This window comes from Lepidochelys kempii, chromosome 18, assembly GCF_965140285.1.
Source record: "Lepidochelys kempii isolate rLepKem1 chromosome 18, rLepKem1.hap1, whole genome shotgun sequence".
In the NCBI taxonomy this organism is placed as follows: Eukaryota; Metazoa; Chordata; order Testudines; family Cheloniidae; genus Lepidochelys; species Lepidochelys kempii.
Genome location: NC_136397.1, coordinates 12328574 through 12347156, shown reverse-complemented (window position 1 = coordinate 12347156; position 18583 = coordinate 12328574). Strand labels below are relative to the sequence as shown.

The following is an 18583-nucleotide window of genomic DNA, read 5'->3' as shown; positions in this document are numbered from 1 at the left end:
TGGTCCTGGTGAGGAACAGAGGACGAACCACACCTCCAACACAGCTTCCCAGAAGCAAGGTGTCCAGGTGTCCAGTTTTCGACTGGAACACCCATTTGAAAAGGGACCCTGGCGGCTCCGGTCAGCACTGCTGACACTGCAGTGCTAAGGCAGGCTAGTCCCTATCTGTTCTGGCTCCGTGCTGCGCTCTGGAAGTGGCCAGCAGGTCTGGCTCCTAGGTGGGGGGGGGCCCAAGCTGGTGGGGCGGTGCCTGTGGAGCGTCAGACCTGCTGGCTGCTTCCGGGGTGCGTGCAACAGGGTGTCAGGAAAGGCAGGCAGCCTGCCTTAGCCCTGCTGCGCCGCTGACCAGGAGCCACCTGAGGGAAGCCCACGCCCCAGCCCTAAGACCCCTCCTGCACCCCAAAGACCTCATCCCTGACCGCAGCCCAGAGCCTGCACCCCAGCTCAGAACCCATACCCCCTCCTGCACCCCAACCTCCTGCCCCAGCCCTGAGTCCCCCCACAAACCCAGAGCCCCCTCCTGAACCCCAACCCCCTGCCTCAACCCACAGCCCCCTCCCACACTCTGAATCTCTCAGCCCCACCCCCCAGCCAGAGCCTTTACCTCCTCTCACACCCAAAGCCCCTGCCTCAGCCCAGTGAAAGTGAGTGAGGGTGGGGGAGAGCGAGCCACAGAGAGCAGGGGAATGTAGTGAGCGGGATGGGGGGGGGGGCAGAGCTAGGGTGTTCCATTTTGTGCCATTTGAAAGCTGGCAACCCTACCCAGAAGGCCCTTTTCTCTACATGTTTCAGCCAGCATTTCTTCTTCAGCTGGGCTTCCTCTTTCACCTTTCAGGACTACAGCTGAGGATACAACCCTGGGGTTTCAGCCCAGCTTGCTGCTCAGCTACGCCTCCAGGTGGGGACATTCCTACCTGAGCCTGCCCACTGCCACCTGGACTTGGTGGCCTGGGTCTGCTGCTGCTTCTCCAGCAGTTGCACCTAGAATCATAGAATATCAGGGTTGGAAGGGACCTCAGGAGGTCATCTAGTCCCACCCCCTGCTCAAAGCAGGACCAAGCCCCAATTTTTGCCCCAGATCCCTAAATGGCCCCCTCAAGGATTGAACTCACAACCCTGGGTTTAGCAGGCCAATGCTCAAACCACTGAGCTATCTCCCCCCATCCCTGCACCTCTGGCCAGTACAGCTGCAGTTTGACGGGGCGGAGCTCAGCGGGCAGTGCCCTTGGCACCGGCGGGTGACGCGGGGCTGGATTATGCCCAGGACAGCAGGCATAGCTCCCGCGGGCTGGCACCATGCCCCTGTCTGCCCAGCATCACAGTGCCCCTGGGGCTGCAGAAATGAATCTCCTCCCAGCACCCTGATGCTGCTGCTGCTCCCACCAGCTCCCACTGCCCAGGTAAAGAGCAGGAGGGGGAAGGTCAACCTCTGAGGACTACAACTCCCATGAGGCATTGGGCTAAAGCGAGGGCCTCAAACTACAACTCCCACGAGGCATTGGGCTAAAGCGAGGGCCTCAAACTACCGCTCCCATGAGGCCTTGGGAAAGGGGAGAGCCTGGACTACCCCTCCCACAATGCACTGGGGGGAGGGGGAAGCGACCCGTCGGAGCCGCCTGGAGGCGCTCCCCGTGAGGCAGCGGCCGTCGCGCTCCCGCCAGTCGCGCCGGTGTGATGACGCCCGTAGCCTGGCGCTCCCTGATGATGATGCTGGGGGCGTCATGGCGGCTGTGCGGGAGGGAAGGGGAAGGTGAAGGTGAGAGGCCGGGGGAACCGGGCGGCGGCCGGGCCCCGCGCAGGGGCAGCTGGGGGGCGAGGCGGCGGCGCAGAAGCGAGGCCCGGGTAACGGCAGCAGGCCGAGCTCGGGGGGCAGCTGGGGGGGCTGGGTCCCCTCCGCCGATCGCCGACAAGGCCCTGCGGGCCCCCTCGTGTGCAGGGCGAGGGGAGAGGGCCGGGTCAGGGTGTGTGCGCACTCACGTGTACATGGCTCGCAGGCTCGGGATAGACCTCCTATGTGCAGGGCACGGGGGGTGTGCACACTCACATGCGCGTGGCACGCGGGTTCTGGGTGTGCATACTGTGCAGGGCACTAGTAGGGCCGGGTCAGGCTGTGCACACTCACATGCGTGTGGCACGCGGGCTTTGGGTGTGCATACTGTGCAGGGCACTAGTAGGGCCGGGTCAGGCTGTGCACACTCACATGTGCATGGCACGCCGGTTCTGGGTGTGCATACTGTGCAGGGCACTAGTAGGGCCGGGTCAGGCTGTGCACACTCACATGCGTGTGGCACGCGGGCTTTGGGTGTGCATACTGTGCAGGGCACTAGTAGGGCCGGGTCAGGCTGTGCACACTCACATGCGTGTGGCACGCGGGCTTTGGGTGTGCATACTGTGCAGGGCACAAGTAGGGCCGGGTCAGGCTGTGCACACTCACATGCGTGTGGCACGCGGGCTTTGGGTGTGCATACTGTGCAGGGCACAAGTAGGGCCGGGTCAGGCTGTGCACACTCACATGCGTGTGGCACGCGGGCTTTGGGTGTGAATACTGTGCAGGGCACTAGTAGGGCCGGGTCAGGCTGTGCACACTCACGTGCATGTGGCACACGGGCTCTGGGTGTGCATACTGTGCAGGGCACTAGTAGGGCCGGGTCAGGCTGTGCACACTCACGTGCATGTGGCACGCGGGCTCTGGGTGTGCATACTGTGCAGGGCACAAGTAGGGCTGGGTCAGGCTGTGCACACTCAAATGTGCATGGCACGCGGGCTCTGGGTGTGCATACTGTGCAGGGCACTAGTAGGGCTGGGTCAGGCTGTGCACACGCAAATGTGCATGGCACGCGGGCTTTGGGTGTGCATACTGTGCAGGGCACAAGTAGGGCCGGGTCAGGCTGTGCACACGCAAATGTGCATGGCACGTGGGCTTTGGGTGTGCATACTGTGCAGGGCACAAGTAGGGCCGGGTCAGGCTGTGCACACTCACGTGCGCGTGGCACGCCGGTTCTGGGTGTGCATACTGTGCAGGGCACAAGTAGGGCGGGATTATTGTGTGCCTACTCAGGTGTACATGGCTCACGGGCTCGGGATAGACACTATGTGCAGGGCACTGGGGAGGGTGGGGTCGGGGTGTGTACACTCTGGTGTACGAGGCACATTGCTTCAAGGTGTGTGCGCTGGGTGTGCCTGCCCAGAGCGCATGGTGGGGTCAGGGTATGTAATACCCACATCTACCCCTGTGCACACTCATGCGTGCAAGACCATGGGTTGCCTTCCCTGACAGCCACTCACCCCTAACCCTCCTGGGTCTGTGTGCACCATCTGATCTTGCTCCTTCTCCTCCCCTGACTGGGACAGGCTGGATCCACATCGCCCCAGGAGCTGCCAGACTGAACCCCACTCAGAGGAGGGAGCACTGTGGAAAACACTCATTGGCACACAGGACAGAGGGAGCTGACCATGCCTGGCTTGTGAAAATTTAACACTAATCCTGAAAGTAAGCTAGGCTTGCCCGATCCCCCCGCCCAGGGAGGGGCAGAGTCACTGGGTGGAGAAGGGTTGGTTCATGAAAAGCAGAAGGGATGGAGGCTGAGGTGCTCCTACAGCACTTCATTATGGATGTCTCTGTATGAGCTCTTGATGTAATGGGCTACATGCTTCCGCATAGTGTTAATCAAAAAGGATACTTCCCTCTTTCCATAAGCGTTCCTCCGAAGGGCTTAGACTCGTTCATGTTGCAACACAGTTGGATGTAGGGGCACTAGGGTGGGCTGTTAAAGTAACTTTTCTGAGATGTTTATTTAGAAGCACTTTTAGGAATCTTGGGGGTGATGCCTTTTGTCCTTCATTTCTGTCCATTCCCTTGAAGCACCTGGCGTCAGTCTGACCCAGTATGGCTATTCTTATGGTGGACTGCAGTAATGATTGTTCTGGTGCTATAGGGAACTTCACCAATGCACTGTCATTGCTTTCTGAGACTGAAGTTCAGTGTTTTTGCAGCATGCTTGATGCTGTGCTCCAGAGGCAGCATGTGTAATGGAGTGACTTGGAGCACATGGCAGGGAGCCAAGAACTATGTTCTATTTTTGGAGTCCCTTCATCTTTTTGCCTCAGTTTCCTCATCAGTACAATCGGGATACAACACTTCTTCAACATCCCTGTGAAATATTCTCTAACATTTGGAAGTACTCTAAAAAAGTAAAATGCTATAAATTTCAAGAGACACACGGTGGGTGAGGTAATATCTTTTAGTGGACCAACTTATGTTGGTGAAAGAGACAAGCTTTCAAGCTTACACAGAGCTTGTCTCTCTCACCAACAGAAGTTGGTCTACTAAAAGACATTACCTCACCTACGTTCTCTCTCTAATATCTTGGGAACAACATAGCTACAACAATACTGCAAACATAAATGTGAAGTAACTTTTTTTTTTTTTGACTCCCAATGCTTTTTTCTCACTTTATCTATATTAGAAGGAACTAGAGATTAGAAAAAGGGGAAGGAAGGAAGTGGCTAGGTTATTAGCATGGTAAGTGGCAGGCCTGGATTCAATTCCTTGCTCTGGAGTAGATGGCTGTAGCTGATCGTTCCATCATGTATTCTGTGAGTTTCTCCATGACCGTTGATTGGGGGCTTAAATACCATGTGAAGCAAAAATTGCAATCAGATTTAGATTTTAAAATCTAAATTGTCCATACAGGAAATCTGGGTGGCAATCACCAGCATGATTCATATTGATCTGCTACTCAGACACTTTTGTTTGTGAAATATATAGCCTCTTTGTAACAGGGTGTTCTTTAAAACATGTTAGCTATTTTTTTTAGCTGTTTGGGCCATAGACACATTAGTTGGGGAGGAATTAGTGTTTAAGGAATTGTATCTTATTAGATTTCCTCCCTTCCCCCCCTCCCCACAGCGCAATGTCCCTGTTGTTCACTCGCTCCAAGTCCATAGTTGCTGTAAAGAAGGATAAAAGACACATGGCCGAGGTAAATGCTTCTCCACTCAAACATTTTGTCACTGCAAAGAAGAAAATCAATGGCATCTTTGAACAGTTGGCTGCATATATCCAGGAGAGTTCCACATTCCTGGAAGGTAAGCTGTATCCCGGAGTAACCCACCATCATGTGTAGAGTAGTGCTTTGTTTGTTTCAGTTTGTCACACAAAAAATGCTAGATTAAATGCGATCACTAGACCTGTATACGTATGTATAGAAGAGATGAAATTGCATCAAATTTGGATAAAGGTACAGGCTTCTGAATGTTAAAGTTGATCCCAAATTATAGTCATCGTTGAACTGATATTAAAAAAATAATAATAATAAGGAAATTAGTCTTGTACTAGGCTGCATTGGGTTTTTTCTGTCTTTAATCCTTTGGTTCTTATGGTCCTGACATCTCATTTCTGGCAACATGTGTATATCACATGTGCCAACTTCTGGCATTAACAGATTAAGAAATGCACAGCAGTGTATTTAAGGATCTTTGGGGTGTGAAATGTCAGCTATGTGCTGTTCAAGGCACTTTTTTACATGACAACCCTTAGAGATAGAGAGAGGGGCACTGTTCAACAGCCAGTGAAACAGGCTTCAGGGCATAGGCAAGGTGTACTTGTTTGTGTGGCCCTCAAACAACAGGGTCTGACTGCCACGCAAATAAATATATAACTACACTCCAGAGAATTAGATTAGATTCATTCAGATTCATTTTGACCAGGTGCTGTTGATAAATTACTTCTGAAATTCAGGGGAACAATTTATTTGCATTTTAGAAACACACAGGAATGTGGAACTTGACCCTGTCACCACAGAAGAGCAGGTATTGGAGGTCAAAGGATACCTGTCAAAAGTCAGTGGCATTAGTGAGGTGCTGGCACGGCGACACATGAAAGTGGCTTTTTTTGGCAGGTGAGTCGGATACTTGTGTTGCCCGGACTCTTCTCAATGAAGCAACTGGGATCTTTAGGATCATGGCCAGTGAAAAGTATTTATAGGAACACAAACTGTCCAGACCCTGAAATGGAAAAGTCTGATCATCATTGGTACTCTCTCACTTTCATTTTGAATCCCTCACTCTGTTTAGAAGAAATTTTAAAATAAGGAAATAACAGAGTAAACCTTTAGTACTGATTCACCAGCAAGTTGCATATGGCAACTAATACGTTACGGTCACGTTTACACTGAGGGGCTGCTTCTGGCACAGTTCTGACAGTGTGAAGAGGTGTGATCTCCCATCAACATATCTGTGCCAGCAGAAGCCCCAAGAATACACTCAGACACACCAGAAAAACTGCATCATTAGTGGTATGGCTTGTTTAGCTATGGGGAGATAGAATAATCTATGCTGAACGAAACATCCACATTAGGAGTGCTCTTCTGGTGTAGTATTTCAGTATTCCTATACTGATAGAACGCTTCTAATATACGGCTGAATGCTTTCTGGAGCTGGTTGGGACGTGAGATTTGAGTGGCTGTAATATGCAAAGAGCACAGCTGTGCCTTGGGAACATAATGAACCATTCTGCATTTAACCCCAGGACAAGCAATGGAAAAAGTACAGTGATAAATGCCATGCTGTGGGATAAAGTCCTTCCCTCAGGGATTGGACACACCACTAATTGTTTCCTGCGTGTGGAGGGGACAGATGGTCATGATGCGTTCCTACTTACTGAAGGCTCAGAGGAGAAGAGGAGTGTCAAGGTAAGCTCCTAATTAGTATATGTTGATGAAGATGGACTTTGTCCTAATCTAAGAGATTTCAGAAAGGAATTTTCTCTTGGTAAATGTAATCTCAGTAATGTGTGCAAGGAATCCTGCCCTTGAGTAGTTCCTAATAGGTGGAGACCTTTCTCAGCAGGGACACCTGTGCAGTTCTATGGGGAAGCCCCTTTTTTAGTAAAGGGAGAAAATGACTCTCGTTTGGGTCTTGACTTATTCTTGTCTGTGAATATTTCAGGGCGGGGAGATAAATGGTAGAATAATTATCAGACATTTAATAACATACTCCTGTTGATCTTTCCTCCCTCCCTTCCCTTCGACAGACAGTCAACCAACTGGCTCATGCTCTCCATCAAAATGAATTTCTGAATGCTGGCAGCCTGGTCAGTGTGATGTGGCCCAATTCCAAATGTCCTCTCTTAAAGGATGACCTGGTGCTTATGGACAGGTGAGAGATTTCACTCTTCCCATGCAGAGACTCCGCCATGAAGTGACCTGGAAGCAGAGCTGAGAAGTGCAAATAGAGTGCCATTTCATCATTCCTTTAATTTCCTGAACTAAGCAGCCCCAGAACACAAGGTAGCCCAAGCATGGACATTAGCTATGCTGAGAAGCTACACCTTTTGAAAGCCTCTTTTGTAAGGAAATGTAACATGCTGCTTCTCCTTCGGAGAATGTCTGTCTGCTTGTGGTTTTGAAGTTTCATAGCTCTAGTGAGGTCTGTTTCTGTTTTCTGTAGCCCTGGCATTGATGTAACCACGGAGCTGGACAGCTGGATTGACAAGTTTTGTCTGGATGCTGATGTATTTGTGTTAGTGGCAAACTCGGAGTCCACGCTGATGCAAACGGTAACTCGAATCCCACTTGTAAAGGCTTGCTGGTTTGGGGTAAATGCTCCAACGCTTTGCATATTGATATGGGATTTCTTTGACCAGGAGAAGCAGTTCTTCCACAAAGTGAATGAGCGTCTGTCTTGCCCCAACATATTTATCCTGAATAACCGCTGGGATGCATCAGCTTCAGAACCTGAATACATGGAAGAGGTTTGTGCTGTATTTAAATTGGTGTTCGCTCAAACTGGGAGTCTCCGTTCTAGGAGCAGAGGCGTGGCTAGTGGTAATAGAGGGTGATTCTCCTACAGTTTGGACTTTGCTGAGGAGTCATCTGGAAAAAGGGCTGGAGAAAATATGGTCTAATGGTTTCAGCAAGGATCTGGAATGCAGAACTTCTGAGGTCCTGTTGTAACTGACATTTTTGGGGACCTGGGACTGGTCACTTCGTGTCTTCGTCCCTCAGTTTATGTATTTGTAAAATAGTTAGAGTATTCAACTATCCCATAGGGGTTTGTGAGGCTTAATATATGAAAAGTGCTTTGAGACCCACAAAGGAGCCATAAAAGAGCAAAATATTTTTATTGTAGACTGGTATTGCTACATAGGGCCTGCAGGGGGCATCTGGTTGCCTGATCAGTTGCATGCAATGGCATGGACTATCAAGCAGACTTCAAAACAATGTGTGTGTGTGTGGGTTTATCCTTCAGGTCCGTCGACAGCACATGGAGCGCTGCACCAGTTTTCTAGTGGATGAGCTGGGTGTGGTGGATCGAGCACAGGCTGGGGACCGCATCTTCTTTGTGTCAGCGAAGGAAGTGCTAAATGCCAGGATTCAGAAAGCTCAAGGGATGCCAGAAGGAGGTAGGAAAACTACTAGCTCTGTCTTTCATTTTATTTGTGTGGGAAGGTAGAGATTGTCTTATCCCAAATCATCAATTGGTGATTTAACTAAAAAGTGAGGGAGGGAAAAGAAGCCAAAGTTAAACAAGAAGGTATCTGGCAGGTCAGTAGAACCAGCCCCAGAGATGTTTCTGCCTTTCCTGCTGGTGCTTCAAATTCTCTGTTCGCTTTCTGTAAACTTGCCCTGGTGACCTTGTGTCATCCTAGGTGGAGCATTGGCAGAAGGATTTCAAGTAAGAATGTTTGAGTTTCAAAACTTCGAGAGAAGATTTGAGGTAAGCACCATCATTTGTACCAAGCTACTATTTGAGTCACAGTCGTCTGGGGGGGGGGGAAAGAATGGAGTCTGTAACTTTAAGCTGATGCTGCATCTTGACAGTAAATGATGCAGGAGAGAGGTCTATGTTAATGCCTCGGGTCGCTGTTGATTTTCTGATGGCTGCCTCTGTGTACACAGGAATGTATCTCACAGTCTGCAGTGAAAACAAAGTTTGAGCAACACACAGTAAGAGCCAAGCAGATTGCTGAAGATGTTCGCCTCATCATGGATTCTCTGCATATTGCTGCCCAGGAGCAGAGGTGAGCAGCTGCAGAGACTCAGTGCACACAAGGCTGAAGCTTGCACTGAATATTTCTGGGAGGGAGTCTGGGAAACATGAGTATCAGGCCTTTGCTTTTAAAATCACAATATAGCATACAAAATTTCTGGGGACCGGAGGACATGTACCATTACACCTGCATCTAATGTATAATTATGGAGAAACCTCCTATCTCTCCTGTATGCTACTTGTGTATAACATGTCTTAGATATTGTTACTGCCTGTCCCTGGGAAAGAGAATCTCTGCTCCCTCCAAATGTCTTACCTCTGGGATTCCATTTAGCTTGTGGATCAGAGATGTGCTGATGCTACTTTCTGATAGGCACCTTCTTTTCTCAGGGTTTACTGCCTGGAGATGCGAGAGGAACGACAGGAGCGCTTGGGTTTTATTGACAAACAGCTGGAGCTGCTCACTCAAGACTACAAGGTGAAAATAAAACAGATCACAGAAGAAGTAGAACGACAGGTAAGGAACAGGTGCTTCTTTGGCCTAGAGAACAATCCGAGGGATGAAAGGAAAGGTGTGAAGGGTTGACTAGAAGATGAGAGGCGGATTAGGAGCTGAGAAAACACAACAGACTAAATAAGCACTGAAGTCACAGGGGTTCTGCTGAAACATACATGGTGGAGACTTATTGCTGTAGGGACAACTGGTTTATCTGTGTTAGTGCTTATTAGCAAATCAATTTTTCTAACAGATTTTTTTCAGCTGTCGTGGGAATAGTCTTGAGTTTTCTCTGCTAGTGTTCCAGATAACCCTGTACATACACTATATGGTTGTGCTTTCAGGTGTCGAATGCAATGGCTGAAGAGATTAGGCGGCTCTCAGTGTTGGTAGATGACTACCAGATGGATTTCCACCCATCTCCAGTTGTCATCAAAGTTTACAAGAATGTGAGTAACAACACTGGCTTTTAACATGTTGGACCAACCATCTAAACAATTTTCTTTCTTGCTCAGTAATTGCACCACCTGTTTAAAATACTTAACTTTCAAGTGCGCAGGTCTTTGTAGTGTGGAAATTGTTTGTTCATATTTATCTCTTGTGCTTTGAGGGTTTCATTACATCCCAGAAAAGGAACTGGGGCTTTCCAGACTAACCTAGTAGTAAAAGACTGGTATAAAAGTATATAGTATTTAATTGTAGGGCATGACAGTAAGGCACTGGTTGCCTTAGTATCTTGTTTCACTTTGAATTGTGTGGATCAAATGTAAGCAGCATTTTCACCAAAGCAGAGGGCATATGGTCAGTTCTATTCTTCTTTGCCTCCTCACTTCCCTCTTGCAATACTGAACTACTTTTAACAGATGGCAGGATTGGGGGTGGACAGAATTTATGGTTCCTATTTTGAAGAATTGCCTGTTTTGAGAGATTCTAGCACCTGCAGTTAATGAGCAGTCTGGACAGGGATGTATCTTGTGTCTGGATTTGCTTCAATGTCAGCCTCTATTTTTTGTCTGTTTCAGGAACTACATCGACACATTGAGGAGGGTTTGGGCCGTAACATGTCAGATCGATGCTCTAATGCCATCGCTGCTTCCTTGCAAACCATGCAACAAGAAATGATTGGTCAGTACAGCATGTAAAGAACCAGCTCTTACTGCAGACACACGGGAATAAGTCTAGCATGGCCATTGTGTCCATGCAGGTTTAGATTGGCTGTGAGGGCTGATGAACTGGTTTCAACTTCTCACTTAATAGTGCCTTGTTTAGTGAGACACTAGTTCAGAGTGTCTACATGGTTCTTCTTAAATACCTGTTTTCAGGGGTTTTCCATGTCATGAAACTCATTCTAGATTGAAACTTCACACCCACCTCCTCTGTCTGGGAGCAGTTTGTTCTATTGAAATTTCAAAAACAATAGAACTTTTGATGAGGCTTATGCAGCAAAAATGCAGTGGTACTACTAACTAAAAAGCTTGCAGATCTTGCTGTGACAAGATGCTCTGGACGAGACCTCATTGCAGGAATAGGAATCTTCTCCATGTTACCGCAAAAAGGTTTGATACTGTGACATGCATAATTTACAGTACTTTCAGTTAGTCCCACTTCAGGGGCTTTTTGCCAGTTGCTTTAGCAAAGCTCCCGCCCACAGCTGGCAGGAACCATACTTTTCTTGGAGCAGTTTCAAAATTATTTTATGAAACATGGTTTATGGTTTAGTGTGGTCAGGGCAAATAAAGTGGCCATTTGTGTTAAATAAAACCAAATGGTGGAGATTTGATGCATTTGCCTCTTTTAATGTTGGAGCATGTGCTAATTTATATAATTGATAGAGAGGGGTAAACAATGCCTCTGGCAATGTCTGTATGACAGAGATTCTCTGACTATGGATCATAGACTGCAGTGGTCTATAGATTAGAGGGAACTATCCGCGGACCACCTGAATGGAGCTCGCGGACCACTGTTTGAGAACCTCTGCTCTAGGTAACTGTGGGGAAGTGGGCGGGGGAAAGAGTAGAGAAGTGGCAAGGGAAGGGTCCACAGAAAGATCTCTCACAAAGTGGTCTATAACATGGAAAATTGGAGAATGACTGCTCTGGGGACCTTAGTGCCATATTTGGTCATAATAAATTTCAGATCCTGCCAGTTGTTCTGGGTCAGGTTTGGGTTCGGTTTTTTTGTTTTTGTTTTTTTTTAAAAGAAAAACCAATTAACTGATAAACAAGGTAAGCACAGAACAGAGAGCCTGATTGATTCTAGTCAAGCCCATTCGTACTTCTCAATTATGCTGACACTTTTCCTATCCTCTCCCATTTCTCATCTGCAGATGGTTTAAAGCCCCTTCTCCCAGTGTCTCTACGGGGTCAGATAGACATGCTGATCCCCCGACAATGCTTCGCACTCAGCTATGACCTGAACTGTGACAAGCTTTGTGCCGACTTCCAGGAGGACGTTGAATTCCATTTTTCTCTTGGATGGACAATGCTTGTGAATAGGTTTTTGGGACCAAAGAACAGTCGCCGGGCCTTGATGGGCTATAATGACCAGGTAGGACCTCTCATTAAATGTTCAGTGGGTCAATAGTAGATATTGGGTTTCACTGAAGACTTCAGTGACTGTCAAAGCTCTGAAAGAAACAGCTGTGGCTTGCGTTCTCCTTTTTATCTGCGGCTTTTTTTTCTTTTTCCCTTCTAATTAGATTCAACGTCCTTTACCTTTAACCCCAGCGAATCCCAGTCTGCCTCCCCTACCCCAGGGTTCTATGACCCAGGAAGAGCTCATGGTGTCTATGGTGACTGGATTGGCATCACTGACTTCCAGAACTTCCATGGGGATCCTCGTGATTGGTGGAGTGGTGGGTTGAAAATCTCTGAGAAACAATTGTCTGTACAGAGCTAGCTGTGCTGTTGATTTGGAAAGTTATTTAGACTGCAGGCTTCAGTCAGTGGCTGATGTGATATTCGTCCGTCATGGAGCCCAGAGTGAAGTGTTGTATCCCAAGGAATATCAAAAGGGAGAGATCCACTGAACTTATTGCACTTGAAGTTTGGGGGTGGATTCAGGGTTGTTAAGAAGATAAAATAACACTTTCAAAGCACATTACAAACATTAACCACTACTCTTCTGAGCATGGGTGGTAACTAAGTATTATTCCCATTTCAGTGATGGGGAAACTAAAACAGAGGTTGAGACTGAAACTTTCACAATCCGTCTCTGATTTTGTGTACTTCTATTTTTGGGATTCCCAACTTCAGACATTTTGGGCTGGTTTTTTTTTTTTCTCTCTCTCCCCTGAGGTGCTGAGTGCCCACAGCTCCCATTGATTTGGAGTTGTGGGTGCTTAGCTCCTTCGAAAATAAGCTCTACGTGCCTCAAGCCTGGCATCCAAAATTAGAAGTCCGGAGACTTGGCTGAAGTTGCTCGAGGAGGATTTGCTGTGCACCAACTAGAGTCCAAGGCCCTAGTCCATATAGCACACTGTCTAGATATGGAAGATCTCTTTAAGAAGGCTCTTGCTTACTTGCCTACACTTCAGAGCCAGGGATATGGTGAACAGGAAAGGGATCCCTTACGCTTATGGACCTTTTTCAAGTGTTTTCTGTTCCATTGTAAGAAGTTAGCATTATTCTTGGCTGATGACTTATGCCACCTTTGTACTGTGCTTATTGCAGGTCTGGAAGGCTGTGGGCTGGAGACTGATTGCTCTCTCCTTTGGCCTTTACGGGCTCCTTTATGTATATGAGCGCCTCACTTGGACTATGAAAGCGAAGGAGCGAGCCTTCAAACGCCAGTTTGTGGAGTATGCGAGTGAGAAACTGCAGCTCATTGTCAGCTACACAGGCTCCAACTGCAGCCACCAAGTCCAACAGTGAGTTCCCTCAGTTCATCTAGTCCAGGGGCGGGCAAACCTGTTGCCCTGAAAGCCGCATTGGGTTTCAGAAATTGTATGGAGGGAGGGCCGGTTAGGGGAAGTGCTGCCTCCGGGACTCCTGCCCATTCAACACCCCCTGTTCGCTGACGGGCCCACCCCCCGGACCCCTGCCCCATCCAGCCCCCCTGCTCTCTCTTCCCCTGACTGCCCCTGCACCCCCCCGCCTCCTTCCTGACTGCCTCCCGGAACCCCCACCCCGGCTGCCTCCCGCCACCCCATCTAACCCCTCCTCTCCTTCCTGACTGCCCCCAGAACCCCTGCCCCCATTCAACCCCCCTGTTCCCTGCCTTCTGACCGTCCCGACCCTTATCCAGCCCCTGACCACCCCCCGAACTTCCCTGCCCTCTATCCAATCCCACTCCCTGCCCCCTTACCGCGTTGCCTGGAGCACCGGTGGCTGGCTGCACTACAGCAGTGCCGTCCGGCTGGAGCCAGCTGCACTTCCCCAGGAGCTCGCAGCCCCACTGCCCAGAGCACTGTGCCAGTGGCAAGGTGAGGCTGGGGGGAAAGGGGGAACAGGGGAGGGGCTGGGGGCTAGTCTCCTGGGCCAGGAGCTCAGGGGCCGGGCAGGATGGTCCCGCGGGCCATAGTTTGCCCACCTCTGATCTAATCTTTTAAATAACACTATTTTCAAGGTACTCTCCATTAAGCCACGTAAGGCCAGCTGTCACCCTGGTTACCGCATGACAGGTCTGTTGTACGTAGTCTGTACTCCAGGTCTAAAAATGCACAGTGATGGATGAGCATGGATTGAAACTTTTATCACATGTATTTCTAAAGCACCTGTCGTCATAGTAACCAGATGCTTTTAAACATGAGCACTAACTCTTCAGGAATATCAGATTCTGAAGTTCCTGTGCCACTGTCCAGAATTTGCAGTAAGTTCCCTGTTGCCCGCTGACTGAAATGTTCTGAAGCTGGAATGGGAAGAAAGCGTCAAGCTAGGCTTTCTGGAGGTGGTATAATCAAATCTTTGCACAGTGTAAATACCTTTTGAGTTTGATCTCTTCTCTCTTCCCTCCTTTCTCCATTTTCTAGGGAGCTTGCTGGGACATTTGCTCACTTGTGTCAGCAGGTGGATGTCACACGGGAGAATCTTGAGCAGGAAATTGCTGCCATGAATAAAAAAATTGAAATCTTGGACTCATTGCAGAGCAAAGCAAAACTGCTCAGGTGAGATCTTTGCTTCCTGACAGCAAATTCATGGAGAACAGTCTGTAAACTGTGTCATCTTTAGTGGAGTCACAATTACATGTAATGTAAAGACTTCCCTGGACTGTTCAGGTTAGAATGTGCCTTACTGTAGCATCAACTCACTCCTGCTTGGAAGTGAAGTAAACATGGTCATTGATCTCTGTATCTTCCAAGTAGTCAGTGTGTGTTCCTAAGGGACCAGATCTTACGTTGCTTCTGTACATAGATCTGTTACTTGCTTTTGTACAGATGGCATTTCCTTCATTCAGCCTGTAAGAAGAGAGGGTTCCAGGACGTTCCTGGAGCTTGGGTAGCAGTGGGGTTGTTACCTTCAGCCCCTTCCTTCCTTCTGTAGGAAAAACTGATTTTATTTATATATTTTTTCTACGCTGCCAGACATTTTTAGTCATCTGGCACTAGCCTGATATCTGGGACTTCACCATTTCTTTCTGACTCTAGATCTGGTCAGGATCATCACAAACCCAAGAAAATTATGGGTCCTACAAGGTCCTTCAGGACCACTCATATCTCCTCGAATCAGACACATGGCCTTTCTCCTCCTTATTGCAGGGCATACGAGTTTCTGATGTTCACCTTCATTCCAGATGGGCAGGGAGCTCCCCTCTCAAATGTTCCATTCCCACAAACAGAGAATAAGACCACTTTTTAAACTTGCAACTAGGATTTTGGTTTGAACCCCAAAACTTATAGCTCACTGTCCATGCCACCTCCCTGGCCTAGAGTAGAGGCACCTAGTCATGGGACTCTGTGGCAGCTCTCTCAATTCTTTGCCATTCATGCATCTCTTTCATCCCTTTTCAGACTAGAGTAAGCAGTGAATGTTAACTAACTTCAATGCGTAGGCCTAACTGAGACTTTTTTCTTCCTTCTTGCAGGAATAAAGCAGGCTGGCTGGACAGTGAACTCAACATGTTCACACATCAGTACCTGCAGCAGAGCAGATAATGTGGGAAGGCAAAAAAACATTTCCCTTCAGTGCTCTCTTAACCGCTGCAGAGAACATGGTGTATGATGGAATCGCTAAGGAGGATGAGCGAAAGCAAGTTGTTGCGTGGTCTATCACCATGTGAACAATGGGATTCTGCTTTTCCGTATCATGTCCAACCTCTCAACACACATTTATAACTCTTCTCACCTGCCACAGAGATTAGGAGGAACTTCTGCTTCATACACTTACAGGGGGCTTTTGTAATGCAGAATGAAGTATGGTAGTTGTCCAGGTTTTTTTTTTTTTTTTTTTTTTTAAACGTCTCACTAGTCACCAAAGTTTATCAAGTTCAGATTTATTCTAACAAAACTTCTCCCTTGATGAATTACCACCTTAATAGATAAAGATGGATCTTGATAATCCTTTGAGGTACAAAGTCACAAGATCAGATGTGTGTGAAAAGCAGCTAGTCATCTAAACACAGACCATTTCTCTCCCCCCGCCCCCCACCCATGCATCTAGAGGCCCCATCACTAACAGCCCGTGCAGAGACCTACCCACACTTCTCAATTACTCTTCAACTGCAATACAACAGGAGAGAGACTTGCTGCTCTCTTTCTTTCCATGGAGAAGTGTCCGTGCAAATGATAAGACCCAGGAGCGGAAAACAAATCTTTTTTCGGTTGGGGGTTAGGATCCTGCTGTAGTAAGTTTCTTCTCCTGGTCTTTTTGGGTTTGGGGCATCTTCCTCCTGCAAGCTCTTCAGTTGAAGAAAGCTCTTTGCCTAGCCCTGTGTTACTTGAGAGACAAATCATGACAGAGACAAAACTGGCTGTCGTCGTTTAGTTATTGTGGAGTTAGTGGAATGAGCAGTTGCATTTGGTGACTAAGTAAATTGGTATCTTATTGAGGAAGATAAACAGGATCTGAGATGGGCCAGTTGGCAGTGTGTGAATAGCTACTTTATGAAGTATATAGACAAATGTGTTTTTTCAGAGTGTGTGTTTTGGGATGCAGGCTTCTGGAATTCCATTATCATCACTACATGGCCTTTAGGACTGGGTAGATTACAAGCTGTAGGAGATCTTGCTTCATGTAGAGCTTCCGTAGGATGTTACTGTCTGCATTAATGTGATTCAGTTTGGGGTTGTTTTTTTTTTTTTTTAAAAGTAGACAACAGAATGAAGATGGGCTGATCCAGTGCAGCTCATATGGAGCCAAGGAGATGTGTATTGGTGTGGAAATTCCATGCCGGGGAAGCAATGGGTCGCCATAACTTTCTAAGCTGTTCTTTATTTATAAACAGATCAGATTGCATTTAGGGCAAACTCCAAAACCAGTTTAATTCTGAATATGTTCAGAATTAATGTGGGCCTGACACTGTTACCATTGAAAACTGGGGGTAAAACTCCCACTGACTTCAATAGGATCAAGTTCTCTTCTTTCTCTCTCTCACCCCCACCCCCATGTTTATTAGGAAGCTTTCTTCACGTGGGGAAGATGCTTATGCACCTGATAGGGTGTCTTTTTCCCCTGGTATGTCTCCAGAAGTCAGAGATGTCTCCAAAGAATCCAGAATGAGTCCCTGTGGGCTAACTCTAAGGAGGTCCCAGCTGAGTTTAGAAAGAGTGAAGGGAGTTTGTCATATTGACAATGCTTGAAAATGGTATCAACAGGCTTAGAATGATTTCTTGCTCAAGTACAGATGTCGATACCCATGTGCCAGTAACCAGCGTACTTCTCGTCTAGTCCCAGAAAGGAGGAGGGAGATGTTATCCGGTGTCTGAGGGAGGATAAATAGTGAAGTAGCATTAAGCCAGTTAGGTTATTTTAACCTCCAAGTACTAGGATTTGGGATTTTCCCGTGGATTAGCACAGAGTGTTGGTAGACTGAGAGTTCTGTTAAATTCTTGTCACAAGAAGCAAGTCAGTTGCATTTTGGGATGGAAGGGAGGAGAATAGATCCTGCCAGGAGATTAGCTATGGGATAATGGAATGTTTCACTTCTAGCTTGCTGGTTTGAATCCAACTCAAACTGGAAAGTCATGGCCTTCTGATGGCTCTTCCATAGCCTCTGGGGAATGGGAATAATTTAGTCTGTTTCCTAAAGAATGTGTGTTCACATCACAGTTGCTTGCAGTAACTTGCTCCTGAGGTCAAAGACTGAATAGGCAAAGAGACTGAATTCTTGCCTTTGCAGATGGTTTCTCCAGGTCATTGTTGTTAGTGTATATGTAAGAAGAGGCAGCCTCAGCATGTCCTGCTGATAAACTCCAGCCTTCAGACTGCAGGGCTGCTAATCCAGCATGACAGTAGGCTGTATGGTTTGCTGATGAGTCAAAACAATAAGCAGATCTCTGCTGCAGTAGGAAATTTTCTTCCTGAGTGCAGGAAGGATAATGCTGTGCTACATGGGGACTCTGGAAAGTGCTGATGTGACTTTCTGGGACGTTCACGGCTCCAGTGGCCAGGTCTTTGTGCAGACTTCAGGAGGTAATTTGATAAGTGGCATAGGCTTCAAATCGGACACACCACACTATATTGTGGTCTTTGAACCCCCTTTCGAGGTTGGTAGAAGTGAAACAGGGTATCTTGCTATTGAGTTGATACTGCTAATGCTTTCTTCAGAGATTTTTGGTGACTTGGGCGTTCTCACCATGGCAGTGAAATCTGGCCTGTAGAGTGAGGGGTAAGAATTTCTTGAACCTTTTTTAAAGCAAAATTGCTAACACAGGCAGAAAAATGTCCTTAAGAATATCTAACCCTAGCCACTAGAGTCTGGAGAAGATTGCCTTATGCATGTTATATTAACAGAATCAAAGTTAAACATAATTGCCAATTAATTTGATTCTTCTTAAACTAAAGCAAAATACAACTGAACTCCTTTAATACAGACTGGTGGAAGAGTTCACACTGTTGCTATATACTACACAGATAGTTCGCCTCTGCCTCCTATGGGGAGTGATCAACTCTTGTGTATGAGAATATGGATTGCAAGAACAGACTCCTCCAGGCTCATATT

The 18583-nt window shown here is 47.6% G+C and overlaps 1 protein-coding gene across 3 annotated transcripts; it reads left to right on the top strand.

Annotated features, from left to right (window-relative positions):
* Positions 1-1590: 1590 nt before the first annotated feature.
* Positions 1591-17678, top strand: MFN2 (mitofusin 2). Of its 3 annotated transcripts, XM_073316319.1 has the most exons (19): positions 1591-1756; positions 3352-3490; positions 4910-5088; positions 5765-5900; positions 6530-6692; positions 7034-7158; positions 7450-7558; positions 7646-7753; positions 8251-8404; positions 8651-8718; positions 8901-9022; positions 9382-9508; positions 9832-9936; positions 10510-10612; positions 11814-12034; positions 12186-12341; positions 13159-13355; positions 14457-14591; positions 15509-17678. In XM_073316319.1, exons 3-19 carry the CDS (start codon positions 4914-4916, stop codon positions 15576-15578), a joined length of 2274 nt encoding a protein of 757 aa, XP_073172420.1. In that variant the 5' UTR covers positions 1591-1756; positions 3352-3490; positions 4910-4913; the 3' UTR covers positions 15579-17678. The 3 variants fall into 3 exon arrangements, with proteins under 3 accessions (XP_073172420.1, XP_073172421.1, XP_073172419.1); XM_073316320.1 differs by lacking the exon at positions 12186-12341; XM_073316318.1 differs by having other exon boundaries at positions 7450-7753.
* Positions 17679-18583: the final 905 nt, after the last annotated feature.